The following is a 21,478-nucleotide window of genomic DNA, read 5'->3' as shown; positions in this document are numbered from 1 at the left end:
ATCTACTATGTTCCAGAGGCAAAACTATACTCCTTTATTTCATGTGTACCCAATGCCATTGGTTTTGTTACTTCTTGGACAAGCTGAGTATGGTAGCACTAATAGATATTCTTTGGGATTTTTTGTTTGTTTTTTGTTTTCCTTCTGCTGGGTTATTGGACTTCTTTGAAATCTCTGGAAGGGTGTTTTCCTTATTGCATTCACCTTGGATTTCTCACAAATCCTATGTAAGTCAACTTAGGAATTATTTTAGGTAAATGACTTTTACATTAAGTATAATTATTTATGAATTTGTGGACTTGATTCAAATTCAAATAGGTCATATATTTTCAGGGTAGACAAATTTCCACCTATGTTAATGTGGTGCCTTCATTTTAAGTATAACATTGGTGCAGCACTTATATGAACAAAGCAACAAAATACAGCTTTATGCTTTCACGTGCTTGATTGATATTTTTCATTTTATCCTTAGGGTGCAAGTCCCAGCACTCTTAAGGAGTTTTTGTGAGTGCTAGAAGGTCAGTAATTTGAATTATGGCCTGAATAAACACTGTTTGGTTCACTTGGTTTCAAAATACCTTTATTTCCCCTGTTGTAATTCGTAACTTTAAAGTACAAGTAAATTTTCTTTAAGGTGGATCTCTAATTTTGGATAACCCCTTTTCAGATCAGAAATCAACGTGCGGACTGAAATCTTATCATTTGTATCTATAGCCTAAAACATGCTCTTAAAGACTTCTAGATTTATTTTGCTGAAATTTTGTCTTAATGTTAGAAGCCTACATGGATACTCTAGTTTTAATATTGGAAATAATTGACACAAGTGTGAATGCTTCCCCTTCCCTTGCCCATGACAGACATTGTTAATTGACTGTGGCATACTTTCCTGCCAAGCCTTGGTGAATCCTTATCTGTGTCACAGAGTCCTTATAAATACTGCTCCAGGAAGCTACTACTATGAGTTCAGAATTGGCAAATGTGAAACCTAATTGCCATTATCACTATAATTGGTTTGACTGTGGTAGTAGCTATGAGTTCTTTGGATTCTCAGGGGTATCAGAATTTGGGAAAAAGATATATAACATTATAAAAGATATATAACATTTTTTAATGAAACAAAAAAATACATAAAATATATTTCCAGATTGAATTGATCTATAACACCTTTACTGAATAGTAATAGTAACCTAATAACTACTGTTTGTTGACTGCCAAATATTGACCACCTGCTATGTGCCTAGCACTATGTTAGATGCTTCACATCATCATCTCATTCAATCCTTGTAGTGATTTGGAAGGTAGGTATTATTATCCCTATTTTATAGATGAAAATTGGAGTCTAGAGATTTTAACCTGTCCAGGGGCCTGCCATTTGTCAGTGGCCCAAGCAGAATTAAGCTCAGGTTCGACTCTTAAACTTCTGGTCTTTTTACCATATTGATCTACTACTTCTCAGTTTATATGATGGCTTATGATTGTTTTTGTAATAATGCTATATAGGTATTTGCTGATCGAGTCTATCTAGAAGTATGCTGGTCAACTCTATATAGATGTTTGCTGGTCAAGACTTAGGTATCTCTCTTGACTCGTCAAATAATTAACAAACTGCTTAAAGTAGTGGATATGTAGTTACATCTTATAATTCTCCATGACACTGCAAATATATAATAATGATGATATAGTCAAAATAATGATGATATAGTCATCCTTGAGATGTTGGTACTGAGTGCGGACATAATCAGTAAATTTTGACCAACTGATTTAACATCAGGCCTTCTTTAGGACTAATGTGAAAATGAAAGAGAATTTCTCCCTTAATTTCTTTGGATTTTTCAAAACAATTTTCTGCCCTAGATAGGTAGAGGTAATTTTGGTGAAAGAAGAAAAAGAAATTCTGCTCTGTTTTGGGTATCACCATACCACCATTATGCCCACCTGGAATAAAACTGTGATACTATAGGTTTGTAAATGATTTTTGTGTTCTCAGCTGTAAAATGGGGATAATAATTGTGTCTATGTCATAAAATTTTGGGGAGATCTAAATTTATCCAATGCATATTAACTCTAGGAGTTATCTTGATTATGTTATTTTCCTTAGGCCTACCATTTCCCTACATCAACAAGTCCTATTGACTCTACCTCTTAAAAGAATCTGCATGTGATCACTTCTCTTTATTTCTACTACTAACACCCCAGTCCAAGCAGCCTCTATCATTTCTTGCCTGTTCTACTGCAGTAGTTTCTTTACTAGTCTCACTGCTCGCATTCTTGCCACTCACCACATAGCAGCTAGAATGATCTTTTAAAATATAAATCAAATTTTGTTGTTTCCCCACTTAAAATCCTCCTATGGCTTCCTATTGCACTTAGTATAAAATTTAAATCCTTTACTCTGGCTTATAAATATGATCTGGCCTCTCCTTACTTTGCCAGCCCCTCCTTGCTCTATATGCCTTTTGCTACACCAGCTTGCTTTCTGTTTTTAAATACATCAGGCTGATTCCAACTGTAGGTCCTTTGCTCTGTCCTGTTCTTTCTCATCTGAAATTCTTTGTCTCCCTATATCTTCTACACTTTTCTAGGCATACAGACTAACTTTGAAGTCTCTTTCTGCTTCTTTTTTCCCCTCCATTCCCTGTATCAAGCTATGAGCAAATCCTGTTGGTTTTACCTTTAAGTATATTCAGAATCTGTTTACTTTTCACCACTTCTGCTATAAACACTTTGAACACGATCATCTCTGCTTGCTTTATTCCAGGAGCATCCTAATTTGTCTCGCTGTTTTTACTACCTCTGCCCTACTGTACTTTTCATCTAGCAGACAGAGTGATGCTTTTTAAAAAATATTTTTTAGAATAGTTTTAGATTTACAGAAAAATTGAGAAGATAGTACAGAAAGTTCTCATATACCCTACACTCAGTTTCCACTGTTCTTAACATTTTATATTACTATGGTACTTTGCTGTAATTAATGAACTAGTATTGATGCATTAAGATTAAGTCTGGTTTATTCAGATTTCTTTACCCATTGTCTTTCTCTGTTCTGGGATACCACATTACATTTACTTGTCATGTCTTCTTAGGTTCCTCTTGGCTGTGAAAGTTTCTCAAGACTTCTCTTGTGTTTGGCAGTTTTAAAGAATACGGGTCAGATATTTTGTAGGCTGCTCCACTATTGGAATTTATCTGATGTTTTTCTCATGATTAAACTAGGTTTGGGGTTTTTAAAAGGAAGACCACATTGATAATGTGCCATTTTCATCATATCATATCAAGGGTATATAGCATCAACATGATCTTATATCATCTAGTCCCCCATTACTTCCCCGATTCTGTCTCCTACTACTATTTCCTAAATTCCGATCCCATTTATTAGGTCCTTGAAGTTTATTGAAGATACCAAGCTTGCTTCTGCCTGAGGGCCTTTTTATTTGCTGCTCTCTGTGCCATTGGATGCACTTCCTCAAGGTGGCAATATGGTTCACACCCTGCTTCTAGTTTCTGCTCAAATGTTACCTTATCAGAAAGATTTTCATTGAATACTATATAAAAAAATAACACAGTACTCCCAATATTCTTTATTTCCTACCCTGCTTTATTGTCTCTTCCATTTATCTCTATGTGACATATATTTACTTTTCTAATTTGTTTATTGTTTCCCTCCCCACCTATTAGAATTTAGCTCCATGGAAGTATGAACTTTGTCTGCTTTGTTCATTCCACTATCCCCAGCATCTAGAACCATGCCTGGCACATAGTAGATGCTCAACAAATATTTATAAATGAATGATTATCCAAATTACTTTCTAGAAAGATTGTGCCCATTATACTCCCTAAGCAGTATATTGAAATTGAAATGCTTATTTCAGTGTATCTTATACAGCAATGAACATTGTTTTTAAAAATATTTGGTTGGTAAAAGTTGTTTCTTTTAAACAATTCTGATGATTACTAGTAAAGGAAAGCTTACGCATATTTTTAGTTGTGTATTTCTCTTTGATGAATTGTTTCTTCATATTTCTTAAACTATTTTTGGATTATATGTACCTGTAGTGTAGTGGGTTCATGAAAATAACTTATTTTTCCTTCCTTAGGTTATTATAGTGACCACATCACCAAGTTCAACCTTCGTGCCCAACATTCTCTCCAAATCCCATAACTATGCAGCAGTCACTAAGCTTGTACCAACATCAGTCATTGCTTCCACAACCCAGAAGCCACCAGTGGTTATAACTGCTTCACAGTCCTCCCTGGTCAGTAGTAGCAGCAGTGGCAGCAGCAGTTCTGCACCGTCACCTATTCCCAATACAGTTGCGGTGACAGCTGTGGTATCTTCCACACCATCCGTGGTCATGTCAACAGTAGCACAAGGTGAGTGGTGATCCGCCATGTAATTCTGTACCTGTGGGAGATGGGGATTTTGAAGAAAACCATCTGGGTGTATTTTTCGGCTTTGGGTATGAAGATCCCTGCTTTTTATGTCAGAAATTACCACTCCCTTTCCCCCAGTCTGAGAATGTCAAGATAGTGGGTTACTCAGTTTTCCCACTTTAACAGGCTTACTCCAAGATTTTTCTTTTCCAAATGCATAGTACCTAATCACCTAGTAGGCAATTAATACTTACAAAATGTACATTAACCCTGTTAACAACAGATTTCAAAGGCATATGCAAATATCTTGAATATAATGAAATGTATTTATTTATTTATTTAAAAATTTTTAAGTAATCTACACCAAACATGGTGCTTGAACCTACAGCCCTGAGATCAAGAGTCACAAGAGTCACATACTCTACTGACTGAGCCAGCCAGGCCCCCCTAATGAAATTCTTAAATGAGGAACTTGAAATTACAATTGACTTTTGAGCAACATAGGGGTTAGGGGCACTGACCCCTGGCACAGTTGAAAATCCACATATAACTTTTGACTCCCCCAGAACTTAACTACTAATAGCCTACTTTGACCGGAAGCATTACCAGTAACAATCGATATATTTTGTATGTTGTATCCATCGTATACCGTATTCTTATAATCAAGTAAGCTAGAGAAAGGAAAATGTTACCTAAATTGTAAGGAAGAGAAAATACATTTCTCATACTGTACTGTATTTATTGAATAAATCTGTGTATGAATGGACCCATGCAGTTCAAAGCTGTGTTGTTCGAGTCAACCATATTTTACTCAAGGTTCTTAGGGGAAACATTAAGTATACAACCTCTTCAGAGTAAGTTACCCAATGATAAGCAGGAGGAAGAGGATGATTTCAAGGACATGTCATTCACCTTTTCTTCAGTCTCCCTAAGTTTTTCTGTATTGGTGGATGATGGGAGATATTAAGAGGAACTAAAGCTGAACTGAAGAACAATCACTGCTTAGTAATTCCAGAGGAAAGGAAATGTGGAAATCTCAGTTCCATGTTAGCCTAAATAAGTTTAGCTCTCTTCCATATCTTTATGTTCCTCCCTCTGAAAGGCAGATAGCACACTGTCAGAAATCTTCTTCTTAGTGTTGGTGAGCCTTAAGATGAGGATGGGAGAGAAGTATGTACTGTACAGAAATCATACTCATGGTTGTAGTCTATCAAAGGGAGCATAGAGACAATAGAACACGACTTAGTATTAGTTTTCATTGAATTTTACATAGCTAAAGATAGAGTGGAACTTGAAAGTATCCTAGTTTATGAACTAGTAGTGAACACAAGCACTAGAATAGGAAAACACAAGTATTTTTCATCATTGTTTTAATAATGTTTAGTGTGTTCTGTGTAACTGTGTAGGCAAAGAAGAGGCTACGTAGATGTGGCGCCGTCAGTATTCCTTTACTCTACAGCCCTAATGCTGGGATGTGAAAGCATCTGTCATTTTCTGGCTCTAATACCTATTTAATGTCTCAATCAAGGACAGGAAAATAGCAGGCTTGAAATTTTCTTTTATTTGTTACTTTAAGTAATTTTTTAAAAAAAACATTCTAACTTTTCTATTTGCACAGCAGTAAACTATAATACAGTATTAGTAAAAATAGAAATAATTTTTATACAGAAAGTCTGTTGAAAATGTTGGTTGCAAACATGATCCAAATTCACCATTTTAAAATTTGAAGGTGAGAGAAGGAAAGGCCACCTCTCTCCTTACCTGAGTGACCCCTGTATCAAAACTATCATCCAGTGATAATTATTTTTCCCTTTCAGTACCCATCACACAGTTTGTTGAAGTTTATTGAACTATTAGAACGATTACTGTTCTGGGCACCTGGGTGGCTCAGTTGATTAAGCGACTGCCTTCGGCTCAGGTCATGATCCCGGAGGACCAGGATCAAGTCCCGCATCGGGCTCCCTGCTCAGTGGGGAGTCTGCTTCTCCCTCTGACCCTACCCCCTCTTGTGCTCTCTCTCTCAAATAAATAAAATAAAATCTTAAAAAAAAAAAAAAAAGAAAGAAAGATTACTGTTCTTCCAAAGGAAGATGTTATTACTTGAGATAAAAGGGGTATTTCTCTTGGCTACTAATGAAATATCTTTTTTTTTTTAAATTTATTTGAGAGAGAGAGAGCGCACGAGGAGAGGTAGGGTCACAAGGAGAAGCAGACTCCCCGCTGAGCAGGGAGCCCAATGCAGTGACCTGAGCTTAAGGCAGGTGCTTAACGGACTGAGTCACCCATGCGCCCCACTATTAATGAAATATCTTTAGGCAAAATGGAATATTCCATTCTTCTGTTTTTCACACTATTTTTTCTAGGTATTCTCTGAAACTCTTGGGAATTTAGGACTTCCCTATTTTCTCCTTTGCTTCTTAGTATCCTGTATCTTTTTGAGCTTCAAGTAGTTATAGGGGCACTGAACAAGATATCGCAGAGATTTCTTGGAAATTCACTGGAATTCAATAGAGCATGAGAGCTATAATAATAAACTCATGAATGCAGAAACTCAGGGAAACTATATGATTCTTTTGAGTCTTTGTTTGAGATATTTAATTTAGCTATTATATTAGTGCTAAAAAAAATTAAGGCAATTCCTTTTAAAAAAGATAAATGTTAGTGGAAGCAGTAATATACAGACCAGAGTTGTCATTCTGACTATAGGACTCCTGTAGCAGCTTCTGTGTGGCTAACTGGCGGAGAAGGGCATTCAGTGTGGGCTTTGTTGGGACTAGAGACAGGCTATTTCAGAGTTGATGTATCTGTCTCTGGTTATTCTTGTAGGGGCAGCTGGTGTTAGAGTGGGAAGAGTCTTAATGGCAGTAACTTGGTAGGTGATTCCATGTTTATAAATATAGAGATGGTTCCAAAGGTAAGGGGGTGGTGGTGTATGGTTGGCTCATGCTGTGGGAAGGAAAAGGAACCCCTTAATATGTCGAATATGGGAATTCTTAAAAATTCTACCGATTAGAATGGTTATTCTGAGTTTGTCATCTGAAAGTTTAAAAGATGATTTAGGGGTGCCTGGGTGGCTCAGTCAGTTAAACGGCTGCCTTCAGCTCAGGTTGTGGTCTCGGGGTCCCGGGATCAAGCCTCATATCAGGCTCCCTGCTCAGGGGAGAGTCTACTTCTCCTCCCTCTGCTGCTCCCCCTGCTTATGCTCTCTTGTTTGCGCTTCTCTCTCTCTCTCTCAAATAAATGAATAAAATCTTTAAAAAATAAAAGTTTGAAGGATGATTTAAAACATTTTTTATTATGGAAAATTCCAATCATATGTAAGTAGAGAGACCAGTAAAATGAACCCCCATGAGCCCATTGCCCAGCTTCAGGGATGGGCAATATATGGTCAGTCTTGTTTTATCTATACCTACTATTTCCTTCCACACACCTTTGACCTGGAATGTTTGGAAGCAGATCCCAGATATTATATAATTTCAGCTATAAATACTTCAGTATGTATCCCTAAAAAAAAGATCGCAACTCACAATGCCACTATCACCTAGAACTTTTAACAATAATTTCTTGATATAATAAAATATTCAGTTCCTATCAAAGTTTCCTTGATCATGCATAAAAAATTTTTTTTTAATTGGGATCCAAAGTCCACACATTGATTGATATGGTTATGTCTTTTTTAACTTAAGAAGTCTCTCTTCCTTTTCTTTTTTTTTCCTTTGCAATTTATTTGTTGAAGAAATCCATCATTTTTCATGAGATTTTCCCATAGTCTAGTTTTTACTGATTTTTATCCCCATGGTGTGGTTTTACAAGTTATCCTGTTCCATGTATTTCCATAAAACTGGTAGTTAAATCAAGAAGCTTGATCAGATTTAAGTCTGATTGTTTTTGGAGATGGGGGATTGAACTTTTTTTTTTTTTAAAGATTTATTTATTTTTGAGAGAACGTGCACAAGTTGGGGGGAGGGGCAGAGGGAGAAGGAGAAGGACAAGCAGACGCCCCCCTGAGTGGGGCTCGATCCCAGGACCGTGAGATCATGGCCTGAGCTGAAGTCAGACACTTAACTGACTGAGCCACCCAGGCTCCCCGGGATTGAATATTTTTTAAGTGGTATTGTGTACTTGCTGTTGCATCTCTTTAGGAGGCACATAATGTCTGATTTATCTCTTTAATGATATTAACATTGATCAGTAGGTGCAAGTATTACCAACTGTTTTAATAGCTATTGATAGTCTTTCCCTAGGTCATTATTTCATTGGTAGTTGCAAAATGAATTTTATCTTTATTTTCTTCATTTATTAGGTGGAATTCTTAAAGAAGAATTTTCCTTTATTACCATTGGTTACTCTGAGGTATAGTTCATATAGAAAAAGCAGGATAAATGCCTGAGTATTTCCCTCTATTTATGTTTTCAGTTAATGAGTTAGTTCAGTGACCAGTAAAATTTTTATTCTCCATATTATTAAGATTTTTGATATCTGTTAATTTATTGCAGATATTCCTTTGGTGCTCAGATTTTCCCGTACATTCCAGTGGGAGTCTCTGAAGAGACTCCTAAATTCTTTTGACACAACCACATTCGTCCTTAATAGTCCTTATTTTGTGATATGACAAGATGTTCTAGGTTCATACATTTTTTGCCCCAGATTTGGAGTTAGACATTTTTTCAAGGAGCCCTGATTTCTTAGTGAGAAATGGTGGTTTAGATATCACAGTCTGGGCACTGTGGGGATGGTCATTGCTATTGGATTGGTCATTGTTTCTAAATCTTTTCTGTGGACAGAACTAGAGTCCCCCTTTTTTTGAGGAGGAAATACATCATCAGTTCATACTTATATTATCAATTCCCATTTCGAATTATGGGTTTTTACTTCTTTGTTTTTCTGTTTATATAATTGTATCTTTATTCTCCTTATGCTGAAAATCCTGGTTTCTAACAATTAATAAAGTTATATATTGATTTATCCTATAACATATAATAGTTTCAGAATAACAGAATCAATATGATGACTAACAGTATGATTATTGAACAGAATTTAAGATTTTATTATGGTTCTTTTGGCTCTTAGGGTATTCTCACTAAGGATATATAGTCAAATTACTGTATTTTAAAGTCACTTGAAATAAACTTTTTTCCCTGTAGTTAAGCTCTTTTGGTATACAGTTAGGTTACTTTACGTCATTATGTTTTGTTTTTACTAATGGCAATTTAAAGTTTTTTTACTTAATTTAATTTATAATTGCATAAAAGTTCATTTTCCAAAGTCAAATCCACCAAACAAGGTGTGTTCTGAGAAGTCTATCTTTGATTTACAATTCTTATACCTTCTTTTGTCTTTCCCTGATTGGTAACCTTTTTTTTTTTTCCTTTAACTAGTTTTTTATTTATCCTTATGTTTTTTAAATATGTAAGTACATATGTACATATTATGTTTTCTTTTTTTGTTTGATGAAAAGTAACATACACATACACACTGTGCACTTTAGTGTTTGGAAGAGATAATTTTTAATTTGGTGGTTGTAGGTCTGGTGCTGGTAATACAAAAGGAAGGTGGTAGTTGAAATGTGCTTTATGTGCATAGAAGGAAATTGTTTATTAGATGACTGCTTCATGGGGTGCCTGGGTGGCTCAGTCGTTAAGTGTCTGCCTTCAGCTCGGGTAGCGAGCCCAGGGTCCTGGGATCGAGCCCCTGCATCAGGCTCCCTGCTCCATGGGAAGCCTGCTTCCACTGCTCCCCCAGCTTGTGTTCCCTCTCTCGCTGTCTCTGTCAAATAAATAAATAAAATCTAAAAAAAAAAAAAAGATGACTGCTTCATATTTGATTCCTCCCCTTTTTCCCCCTGTAGATAGCATAGCTTTTTTTGTTATCTCTTAAATCTGTGTGACTCTTCCTGTTCCTCATAAGCCAGATAATAGGCTATTGTTCATTACACAGGTTGATTACCGTGACCTTTCTACTTTTTATTCTACCTATTTCTCAGATAAATCCTGTTGCCATTGTCTTTTCTCATATTTTGGTGAGAAAAATTTTCTTTCATGTCATTCTTCTCCTTATATTCTTTTGTGGATGTCATGAATTATTTACCCAATACTGAGTCTGTCTTCCACTGACCTTTTATTTTCCCTCCTTGACCCTACTTCAACCTGAGTAACATATTGCTTTCAATTGTATCCACTAAATACTCCTGTTCTCTTTACTATATTGATTTTCTTTAGGCTCTCCCTGAATGCAGTTCCCATTTTCCATTTCTGTTTCATGAAATCCTTCTCTTATTAAATCCCCCAACCCTGTCAATTCAAATGTGGTCCTCATTTAGCACCTACATTTTTTAAAACCTTGAAGTATTAAATAATTGTAGAGAACAAAAGCCCATCAGTAATCCCACCACTGTATCACAATAGCACTTTCCATTTTATGTATTAATGCCTTTTTATGTATTTGGAATAAAAAACCCATATTCCGTTTGGTATCATACTTTTTCATAAAACATTCTATTTTTCTAAATTACCCTAATTATTTGCAATGCTATTTAATATTTCTGTTACTATTGCAGCTTATTAAATTCTCTCAAAGTTGGGTATTTAGAGTATTTCTCGATTTTGATATTATAGATTTACCTATAGCAAACATCTGTGAATTTAATTGAGCCCTCTCTTTTCTTAGTACTGGCTCTCAGGAGCAGGATTACCAAATCAGAGGGTTGGAATTTTTTTTTTTTATAAGTACGCCCATGAATTTTTTTTTTTTTTTTAAGATTTTATTATTTGACAGAGAGCACAGAGGGAGAATGAGAGGGAGAAGCAGGCTCCCCACTGAGCAGGGAGCCCCACGTGGGGCTTGATCCCAAGACCCCTGGGATCATGACCTGAGCCAGAGGCAGACACTTAACCAACTGAGCCACCCAGGCACCCCGAGGGATGGAGTTTTTTTAGTAGAGGTTGCTAAAAGTTATATTTTAGTTCCTGAACTATATCATCTTAGAATATTTTACTAGTATGTGTCCATTCTTAAGTCTTTGTTCCTCCTGTTTACAAAAATTGGGGGGAGGGAGTATAATTTCTAGGATTAAGAAAATTTTTGAATGGCATACTGTTTAACCAGTCAGTTGTTTAATACCTGGTTTTTTCCTTTAATCTCTGTAAGACAAAACACAGGTAATATTCTTACAGTTACAGATCTTCTTTCCCCTTCACTTATATGACTTTTTTTTTTTTAATGTGTTTTGGGCTTCATTCTTTCATTGGGGCTTGTGTTAAAACTCCAAGTAGTTCATGTTTATTCAGAATTACCAATGTAGCCTGAACTGTATTTAATTTCTCCAAATATGGCCTATTATGTTTGTTTCAGTGGTATTCACTGTAGCCTATATTCTTTTGGCATTCAGATGTTTGATTGTTATGGAGCCCTGGGTTATTAATATATAACTTGAATTGCAAATTCGATAAGTAATTGAATAACTTTACATAAATCTGACTGAGCAATTTGTTTTTAATAAGAAAATTTATTATCTCATAAAACCAAAAGTCCGGAAGCAGAGAAGTCCAATTAAGTTAAATAGTAGCTCACTGGAGCCATCAAGAAGTTTCTTCTAGGCTTTCCTTGGTGTGTCAGCTTTTTTTTTTTTTTTTTTTTTTATTTTTTATTTATTCATTTGAGAGAGAATGAGATAGAGAGAGCATGAGAGGGGGGAGGGTCAGAGGGAGAAGCAGACTCCCTGCCGAGCAGGGAGCCCGATGCGGGACTCGATCCCGGGACTCCAGGATCATGACCTAAGCTGAAGGCAGTCGCTCAACCAACTGAGCCACCCAGGCGCCCGGTGTGTCAGCTTTTTTCTGAGGTAGCTCACATCATGGTTGCAGGATGAGTGCAACAATTTCATGTATTGCATCCAGATATGACAACGGGCACAGGAAGAAGAGACAGTCCCCTTTTGTGAGTTTCTCTTAGGAAAGAGAATACCTTTCCCAGAAGTTCCCAGGAGAAGGATCTTGTGTCTTGTTGGCCACAACTGTGTCATAAACCCAACCTAAATTAGTCCCTGGCAAGAGGAATGGAGCCATCATGACTGGCTTAGATCAGTTGGAAATTGCCCTCTAGGGCTGATTTGGGGCCCTCCAAAAAATAAATGGCAGTACCCAGGAAGGTGGATCCTTTTGAGGGGAGAAAATGGTTTTTGTTAGAAAGGACAAAAGGCAGGGGAGAAAGAAAATTAACCAAGCAACTAAGAGTATATACTGCATTAGATTATTTAGTAAATGGTTTTAGAAGAATTGATTTTTTAATTTGGTCTTGTACCTATCAGTGAGGTTAAATTGGTTAATAGAATTATTCAAATACCTTTTTTTAATCTTTTTTTTTGGTCTACTTGTAATATCAGTTACTGAGAGAGGAGTGTAAAAATCTCCCAACTATCACTGCGGCCTTGTGCATTTCTCTTTTCAACACTGTCAGTTTTTGTCTCATGTATTTTGATCTCTTTTATTGGGTGCATGCACATTTAGGATTGTTGTCTTTTTAAAAAATTTTTTTTATTAGTGAAGTATAGTTGACTTTTGTTTCTTCTTGATGAAGTCACGTCCTTTTTATAAAGCATTGCTTTTTTCCTCTGGTAATACTTCTTGTTTTAATGTCTACCTTTTCTGATAGGAATGTAGCCATCCAACTTTCTTTCTTTCTTTTTTTTTTAAAGATTTTATTTAATTTTATTTATTTATTTGACACAGAGAGAGAGACAGCTAGAGAGGGAACACAAGCAAGGGGAGTGGGAGAGGGAGAAGCAGACTCCTGGCTGAGCAGGGAGCCCGATGCGGGGCTCGATCCCAAGATCCTGGGATCATGACCTGAGCCGAAGGCAGACACTTAATGACTGAACCACCCAGGCGCCCCATCCAGCTTTCTTATAATTAGTGTTTGCATGATATATCTTTTTTCATCCTTTTACTTTTAACCCATCTGTCCTTTGTGTTTAAGATGCATCTCTTGGGGCACCTGGCTGGCTCATTCAGTAGAGCATGCGACTCGATCTTGGAGTTGTAAGTTTGAGCCCCACATCGGGTATAGAGGTTACTTAAAAATAAAATCTTTTAAAAAAAAGTAAATAAAATGTATCTCTTAGGAACATTATATAGTAAGGCTTACTTTTTTAAAATCCGTGACCATCTCTGCCTTTTAATTGAATTACTGAGTCTATTTACAATTAATGTAATTATCAGTATGATTGAATTCAAGTTCTACTATCTTGATAATTGTTTTTTATTCATCCTCTCTGTTCTTTGTTTCCTTTTCCCTCTTTTCTCATCGCCTGGATTTATTGATTTTTTCAAAAAAAGGATTTCATTGTATCTCTTCCATTGGCTTCTTATAGGCTTCTTAGCTGTGTGTGTGTGTGTCTGTGTGTGTGTGTATACTTTTTTTTATACTTTTGAAATAGTTCTAGAGTTGGGTTTCAACCTTCACATAGGGACATTTTGGGCCAGATAATTATTTGCTATGAGGGGCTAACCTGCATATTATAGGACATTTAATAGCATTTCTCACCTCTGCCTACTACTAGATACTGGTAGCTATAGCCCCTGTCGTGACAATGAAAAATGTCTCCAGTGATTGCCACCGCTGGAAGTAGGAAGGGGCAAGCTGCCCTTGGTTGAGAACTCAGCTCTAGAGCTTACATTATGCGTTTTTAATTTGTAACAGTCTATCTTGAAGTAATATACCACTTCCCATATTGTGTTAGAATCTTCCAATAGTACTCTTCTGTTTTCTCTCTCTCATCCTGTGCTATGGTTGTCCTTCATTTTAATTCTATGCGTTACAGACTCCACATTGCACTGCTATTATTTTTGCTTTAAACAGTCAATTTCCTGTTAAAGACATAACAAAAGAGGAGTAAAAATTCTTTTATATTTACAAGCTCATCTTGTACTTTTCCTACTCTAGCCCTGGGATCAGCCATTTTCCCAAGGAACCCTGATTCCTTTTAGTAGAAAGTAATAATTAGCTAGAATCTGGGTGCTAGATATTCTACTGCTATGTTATGTGTGTACATTTATACGCACACATATTTATATCTATGTTTATTTCTATATAATGAAAACTGTGGGTTCATACTCATATCTAATTTCAATCAAACAACTCTAGTTTTCTCCATTCCCTTCTTCAATAGTGAAAAACCTAACTTCCATTATCTTTTATTTACTTATTTTATCAGTTCCCCGGTATGCAACCAGTCTGTTGTTGTTGCTCTTGCCCCTATCTCCATGCAGATGCCTTTCTCACTCCACTCAGGCTCTGACATCCTGCAGACTCCTGCATCACCCCACCTGTTTCTGACACTCTCCCCACATCACCCTTCTGCATGGATGCCAGTCTCACCCTTCTCAGCTCTAACACCTGTGACAGGCTGCCCTCCCACCCAGAAGGCCTTTTCATTTCTTTTGGATTCTGATACTACCTTAGCCACCCCTTCCAGTAGACATTCTGCTCAAGCTTTGAGACTCTTTGTGAGGTAGCTCACACTCATGGAACTCCTCTCTGTCTTACTTGGGCTGTAACTCTACATGCGTGCTGTCTCCTGAGTTTCCCAGCATGGACACCCTCCTCATCTTACTCTGATTTCCATGCTAGCCCTGTTTCTGCAGTGGGCTCTGACATTTCATGCTAAGCCACTCTTCTGTTTAGCTGCCTAGTTGTTCATCTTGCTTTGCACCAGCTGACAACTTTAGTGCTGAATTGTTTGGGAAACAAAGGGCAAAAGGAAGAGGACCTTTCACTTGTTAAAACAAAAATAGCTTTCATTACAGTTTGTAATAATAGATTTGTATAATCATTTGATTATATTCTCTTGTGACCTTTCTGAGGGTAAGGACAGTTTCATGGATACAATATAGTTTCCCAAGGATCTAGCATAAAGTTTGTGCTCAGTAAATTTTTACTGAATGAACAAATAGTCAGATTAAGTCAGATGAACTTCAGTCAGATCATACAGCTGTTAATGTGTTTATATGTTGAAGGCATGATTTGGACATACTTCTCAGATTCTAAAGTTATCCTGACTGCTTTTACATCACATACTTTTACTATAAAAAACTATTTGGAGAACAGAGGGAGTTTACCATGTACAGAGTTTATCTGAATGCAGGAATTCATTATAAATTTAGTATAAAGGTTAGAGCTTTTAAATCGTTTAAAAATAGTATCTTTCACTTGTATAAAACTTTATATTCATTGAGTCATAAAATGTTGGTGCCAAACGGGGCTCCAGAGATAATCTTGTTCAGCACAACTAAGCAGTATAACACAGACATGTCAAATACCAGTATTTGGAGAGGGTTGGGTTTGGGTGAGGTGAGAGAATGTGTGGGTAATGTGGGTAAGCCCTCCCGGTGATTCTGATTACACCTTTTGTCTCTCAAAGTAGTCCTCAGTCTGTGATTTTACCTGATCCACACAGCAACCCTTAGAGACCTATAGGGCAAGGAAAATTCAACAGATGGGGGAGCTGAGGCCCCTGGGAATCAGAATGACTTCTCAAGGTTTCTTTTCCATCTTTATCATTCTCCAGAACATTTTAGATAGGAATGTGATATTGTTTAAAATTTTTTCTATAATGCAATGTAATTGTTCATAATGAAGGGTATGGAAGAAGAAGGTATGAAATAGTCTAAGAATTTGACAATTGAGCTATTAATTTATGAGTTTCATTTCATTTCAGCAGTGCTCAAAAAGTTGATGAGTTATATTCCAGGTTGTTAGGAAAATTAAATCATTTATAGATAATAGTCCTGTTTTGTTACTGAAGAATTATAAGAAAATTACTGAGGAAATATCTGGGAGAGGGGAGAATTTCTCTCAAACTTGTACATCTTTAGTGGAAGTTACTGGTACTCCTTACCTATGCATGCTGCTAATGTTAGCATTGCCCTGAGAAGCAATGTCTTAATTCCATATGTCATTAGAATTGTCTTGCTATGGATGTATTGAGTATGCCCACCTGTAATTTTTCACAGGTTACTTAATGACCCAGTTAGAGTTCTCAAGAAATGACTTTAATTTATAGATCATCAGAAATGAGATCTAGAAAAGCTACTTTGCCATGCTGAATAGTTCAAAAGATGAATGTTTCAGTGTGAAATATTTTCCTTGCCTTATTTAAATTGACTTATTGGAACCTAAAAAGTAATATTTCAAAAATGTATTACAAATAAGATTCAAAACTTAGTTTGCTGTGTTCTTATATTAATCACATTTAGAACCTGTATTTTCCAACAGAAAACTTATTGAGAGACAAGTGAGTATCCTTCCTGTTATTTTATCTTTCACTCTTAACTTTCACCAAGGGAAAATCAATTTTTTTGAGTGTGAGAGCAATGATACCTTCCTTGCAAAGTTGGAGGACTGTATGTCAAATATGTAAATACCACATATTATGTATGACATTTAACAGGTGCTTAATCATTGTTTTTATTGATTTACCTAGTCTTTATCATCTACTACAAGAAGTAGCTTTAACTGTGCTTTACTATTAAATTCTTTCCCCCTACTCTTCTACAGGCGTATCTACATCAGCGATCAAAATGGCATCAACCAGACTTCCTTCCCCCAAAAGTTTAGTAGGTGCCCCAACTCAGATTCTTGCACAGTTTCCTAAACAGCATCAACAGTCTCCTAAGCAGCAGTTACATCAAGTGCAGCAACAGACCCAGCAACAGGTGGCCCAGCCTGCTCCAGTATCTCATCAGCAACAGCCTCAGCAATCTCCTTTGCCACCTGGTATCAAGCCTACCATTCAAATCAAACAGGAGTCAGGTAACTGGAAAATGTTTATAAGATGTAATTCTTCCTTAGTCACTACTTCTCTGAAGACTGTGAGTGTATATGGATATACAGTTCCCTCAAGCACCAGAGTTTTAATTCCAAAATATGTTTTGAGAGTCTCCTGTTTGAAATACTTATATAAAGAACTGGAGCTTGGGAATAGAAATGAGAAAAAAAGCAATTTGCTCAGCAGGAACAGTTATTTTCAATGAACTCTCCAGGGAGATAAGGAAGCTGAGGAAGCAAACCCAGATTTTAAAATTATACTCTGGATGCATTGGGGTTATAGAAAGTAGGCAGTCGAAAAATTAGTCTGGAGAGTTTTATGTTAGAATGCTATATTATGAATTTGGCATAAAATTGTATGAGCAGAGGTGCTAAGATTTTAAGACATTGTGTACAATGAAGAAGTTTGTGGAATAATAATTTAGGAGTTTATTGAAAGCATCTCTAGCACAGTGGGAACCAGAAGTAGGAGTCAATTAGTGTAAGTTATTGAATCATAAAAGTATTGAATAGAAAAGCAAGTAGGATGGGGGTTCAAACACAGGGAAATTAAAAAGACTCTCAATATACTTAATATCTTTAAGAAATGGAAATGGCTTTTTTTCTTCCTCCAATGAGTCTGGACTTTATTTGGTGGTAAAAGAAGCATTTGAAGATGCTGACATTTTCAGATTTGTTTTTTGATAGGAACATTTTATTACTAGTTTTGAGATATGACTGACATATCTCAAACATTGTATTACTTATAGGTGTACAACATAATGATTTCTTTATATATTTCAAAATGATTACAATAAATTTAGTTAACATCCATTATTACACATAGTAACATTTCATTTCCTGTGATGAGAACTTTTAAGATTTATTCTCTAAGCAACTTTCAAATATAGCACAGTATTGTTAACTATAGTCACCATACTGTAGGTTACATGCTCAGGATTTATTTATCTTATAACTGGAAGTTTATACCTAATGACCACCTTTACCCATTTTGGCCAGCCCTCCACCACCTGCCTCTGGCAAATTCTTTGTATCTGTGAGTCCTTTTTTTGTTTGTTTTTTTTAAGATTCTACATGTAAGTGAGATCATTCAGTATGTGTCTTTCTCTGTCTTACTTCACTTAACATAATACCCTCAGGGTCCATTCACATTGTTGCAAATGACAGGATTTCTTTCTTTCTTTTTAGTTTTTATTTTAATTCGTTAGTTAACAAACAGTGTTGTATTAGTTTCAGGTGTACAATATAGTGGTTCTACAATTCCACTTATCACCTGGTGCTCATCACAACAAGTGCACCCCTTAATCCCCATCACCTATATAACCCATCCCCCCACCCACCTCCCTTCTGGTAACCATCAGTTTGTTCTCTGTAGTTAAGAGTCTGTTTCTAAGTTTCTCTCTCTCTCTCCCTCTGTCTCTCTCTTTCCCTTTGCTCATTTGTTTCTTAAATTCCACATTTCAGTGAAACCCTACATTATTTGTCTTTCTCCAACTGACTTATTTTGCATTATATTCTTTAGCTCCATTCATGTTGTTGTAAATGGCCAGATTTCATTCTTCTTTATGGCTGAATAATATTCCATTGTGTACACACACACACACACACACACAACATCTTCCTTCTCCATTCATCTATCAATGGATACTTTGGCTGCTTCCATAGTTTAGCTATTGAAAATAATGCTGCAGTAAACATAGAGGTGCATGTATCCCTTCAAATTAGTGCTTTTATATTCTCTGGGTAAATATACCCAATAGTGCGATTGTTACATCATAGGGTAGTTCTATTTTTAACTTTCTGAGAAACCTCCATACTGTCTTCCACAGTGGCTACACCAGTTTGCATTCCCAACCAACAGTGCATGAGGGTCCTTGCCAACAATTCTTTCTTATGTTTTTGATTTTAGCCATTCTGACAGGTGTGAGGTGATATCTCATTGTAGTTTGGATTTGCATTTCCTTGAGAATAAGTGATGATGAGCATCTTTTCATGTGTCTGTTGGCCATCTAAATGTCTTTTTTTGGAGAAATGTCGGTTCATGTCTTCTGTCCTTTTTTTAATTGGATTATTTGTTTTTTAGGTGTTGAGTTTTATAAGTTCTTTATATATTTTGGATATTAACCCTTTATCAGATATGTCATTTGCAAATATCTTCTCCCATTCCATAGCTTTTAGTTTTGTTGATGTTTCCTTCACTGTCACTATGTAGAAGCCTGTTATTTTGATGTAGTCCCCAAGTTTATTTTTGCTTTTTGTTTCCCTTGCTTCAGGAGACATATCTAGAAAAAAATTGTTACAACCAGTGTCAGAGAAGTTACTACCTGTGTTCCCTTCTAGGATTTTTATGGTTTCAGGTCTCACATTTAGGTCTGTAATCCATTTGAATTTATTTTTGTGTATGGTGTAAGAAAGTGGTCCGGTTTCTTTTTCTTTCTTTCTTTCTTTTTTTTTAAGATTTTATTTATTTATTTGAGATAGAGAGCGAGAGAGAGAGAGAGAGAGAGCACCAGCGGGGGAACAGAGGGAGAACAGGCTCCCCACTGAGCAGGGAACCTGATGCAGGGCTCAATCCCAGGACCCAGGATCATGACCTGAGCTGAAGGCAGATGTTTAACCGACTGAGCCACCCAGGCACCCTGAAAGTGGTCCAGTTTCATTCTTTTGCATATTGCTGCCCAGTTTTCCCCATACCATTTGTTCAAGAGACTGTATTTTTCCCATTGGATATTCTTTCCTGCTTTGTCAAAGATTAATTGATTTGTGGGTATATTTCTGAGTTTTCTGTTCTGTTCCATTGATTTGTATGTCTATTTTTGTGCCAGTACCATACTGTTTTGATATCTACAGCTTTGTAATATAACTTGAAATCTGGAATTGTGATGCCTCCAGCTTTGCTTTTCTTTTTCACGATTGCTTTGGCTATTCAGGGTCTTTTGTGGTTCCATACAAATTTTAGGATTGTTCTAGCTCTGTGAAAAATGCTGGTGGTATTTTGATAGGGATTGGATTAAATGCGTAGATTGCTTTGAGTAGTATAGACATTTTAACAATATTTGGTCTTTCAATCCATGAACATGGAACGTCTTTCCGTTTCTTTCTGTCATCTTCAATTTCATCAGTGTTTTACAGTTTTCAGAGTATAGCTCTTTTACCTCTTTGGTTAGTTTTATTCCTAGGTATCTTGTTGTTTTGGGTGCAATTATAGATGGGATTGTTTCTTAATTTCTTTTTTGCAGCTTCATTATTGGTGTATAGAAATGCAACAGATTTCTGTTTCTGTATCCTGTGAATTTACTGTGTTTTTTGTATCCTGTGAATTTACTGACTTCATATATTAGTTCTAGCAGGTTTTTTTGGAGTCTTTCAGGTTTTCTATATAGAGTGTCATGTCATCTGCAAATAATGAAAGTTTGACTTCTTCCTTACTGATATAGATGCCTTTTGTTTCTTTTTGTTGTCTGATTGCTGTGGCTAGGACTTCCAGTTCTATGTTGGATAAAAGTGGTGAGAGTAGACATCCTTGCCTTGTTCCTGACCTTAGGGGAAAAGCTCTCAGTTTTTCCCCATTGAGTATGATGTTTGCTGTGGGTTTTTCATATATGGTCTTTAATATGTTGACGTATGTTCCCTCTAAAACCTTTGTTGAAGGCTTTTACCATGAATGGATGTTATACTTTGTGAAGTGCCTTTTCTGCATCTACTGAAATGATTATATAGTTCTTATCCTTTCTCTTATTAATGTGATGTATCACATTGATTGATTTGCAAATCTTGAATCACTCTTGCAACAGGAATAAATCCCACTTGATGGTGGTGAATGATTTTTTTAATGTATTGTTGGATGCAGTTTGCTAGTATTTTGTTGAGGATTTTTGCATCTATGTTCATCAGAAATATTGGCCTATAGTTCTTTTTTTTTTTTTTTTCCTGGTGTCTTTATCTGGTTTTGGTATGAGGGTAATGCTTGTCTTATTCCAAAAATGAATTTTTAATCATCTCTTTTGAACAGCAGGGGTAGGAGATACTAAAAAATTTCTAGTGAGCACAAGGTATAGTTAATGTGTTAATAGTGTGGCTATATGATATTATATATTTATTATGTTGTCTGGATTCTCTTTTATTCCATGTGAAAATGCTTATAAAAGCTTTTCTAGATTGACTCAAAAACCTCAGTCTTCTAACCCTATTTTCCCCATCTGTCTTAAGTTCCTCAATTGTAGAGTCTTATGCCATGACTGCTTTAAGAAGTCTAACCATCATAGTTATAGGAGGAATATGTTAG

General features: G+C 36.2%; 1 protein-coding gene across 12 annotated transcripts in view; it reads left to right on the top strand.

Annotated features, from left to right (window-relative positions):
• EMSY (EMSY transcriptional repressor, BRCA2 interacting) overlaps window positions 1-21,478 on the top strand; it is a 98,683-nt gene that overhangs the window by 24,260 nt on the left and 52,945 nt on the right. For all 12 annotated transcript variants that reach the window (XM_045894473.3, XM_064576901.1, XM_064576905.1 and 9 more), the window contains 2 exons: window positions 4,095-4,371; window positions 16,924-17,178. In XM_045894473.3, coding sequence (XP_045750429.1) covers window positions 4,095-4,371; window positions 16,924-17,178 — 532 coding nt within the window. The remainder of the gene's footprint in view (window positions 1-4,094; window positions 4,372-16,923; window positions 17,179-21,478) is intronic.

This window comes from Mirounga angustirostris, unplaced genomic scaffold, assembly GCF_029215605.1.
Source record: "Mirounga angustirostris isolate CCGP_5_RB_7025 unplaced genomic scaffold, mMirAng1.0.hap1 SCAF_13, whole genome shotgun sequence".
Classification (NCBI taxonomy): domain Eukaryota; kingdom Metazoa; phylum Chordata; class Mammalia; order Carnivora; family Phocidae; genus Mirounga; species Mirounga angustirostris.
The sequence above is the reverse complement of the archived record's forward strand: the minus strand, read 5'-3'. Positions and strand labels throughout refer to the sequence as shown.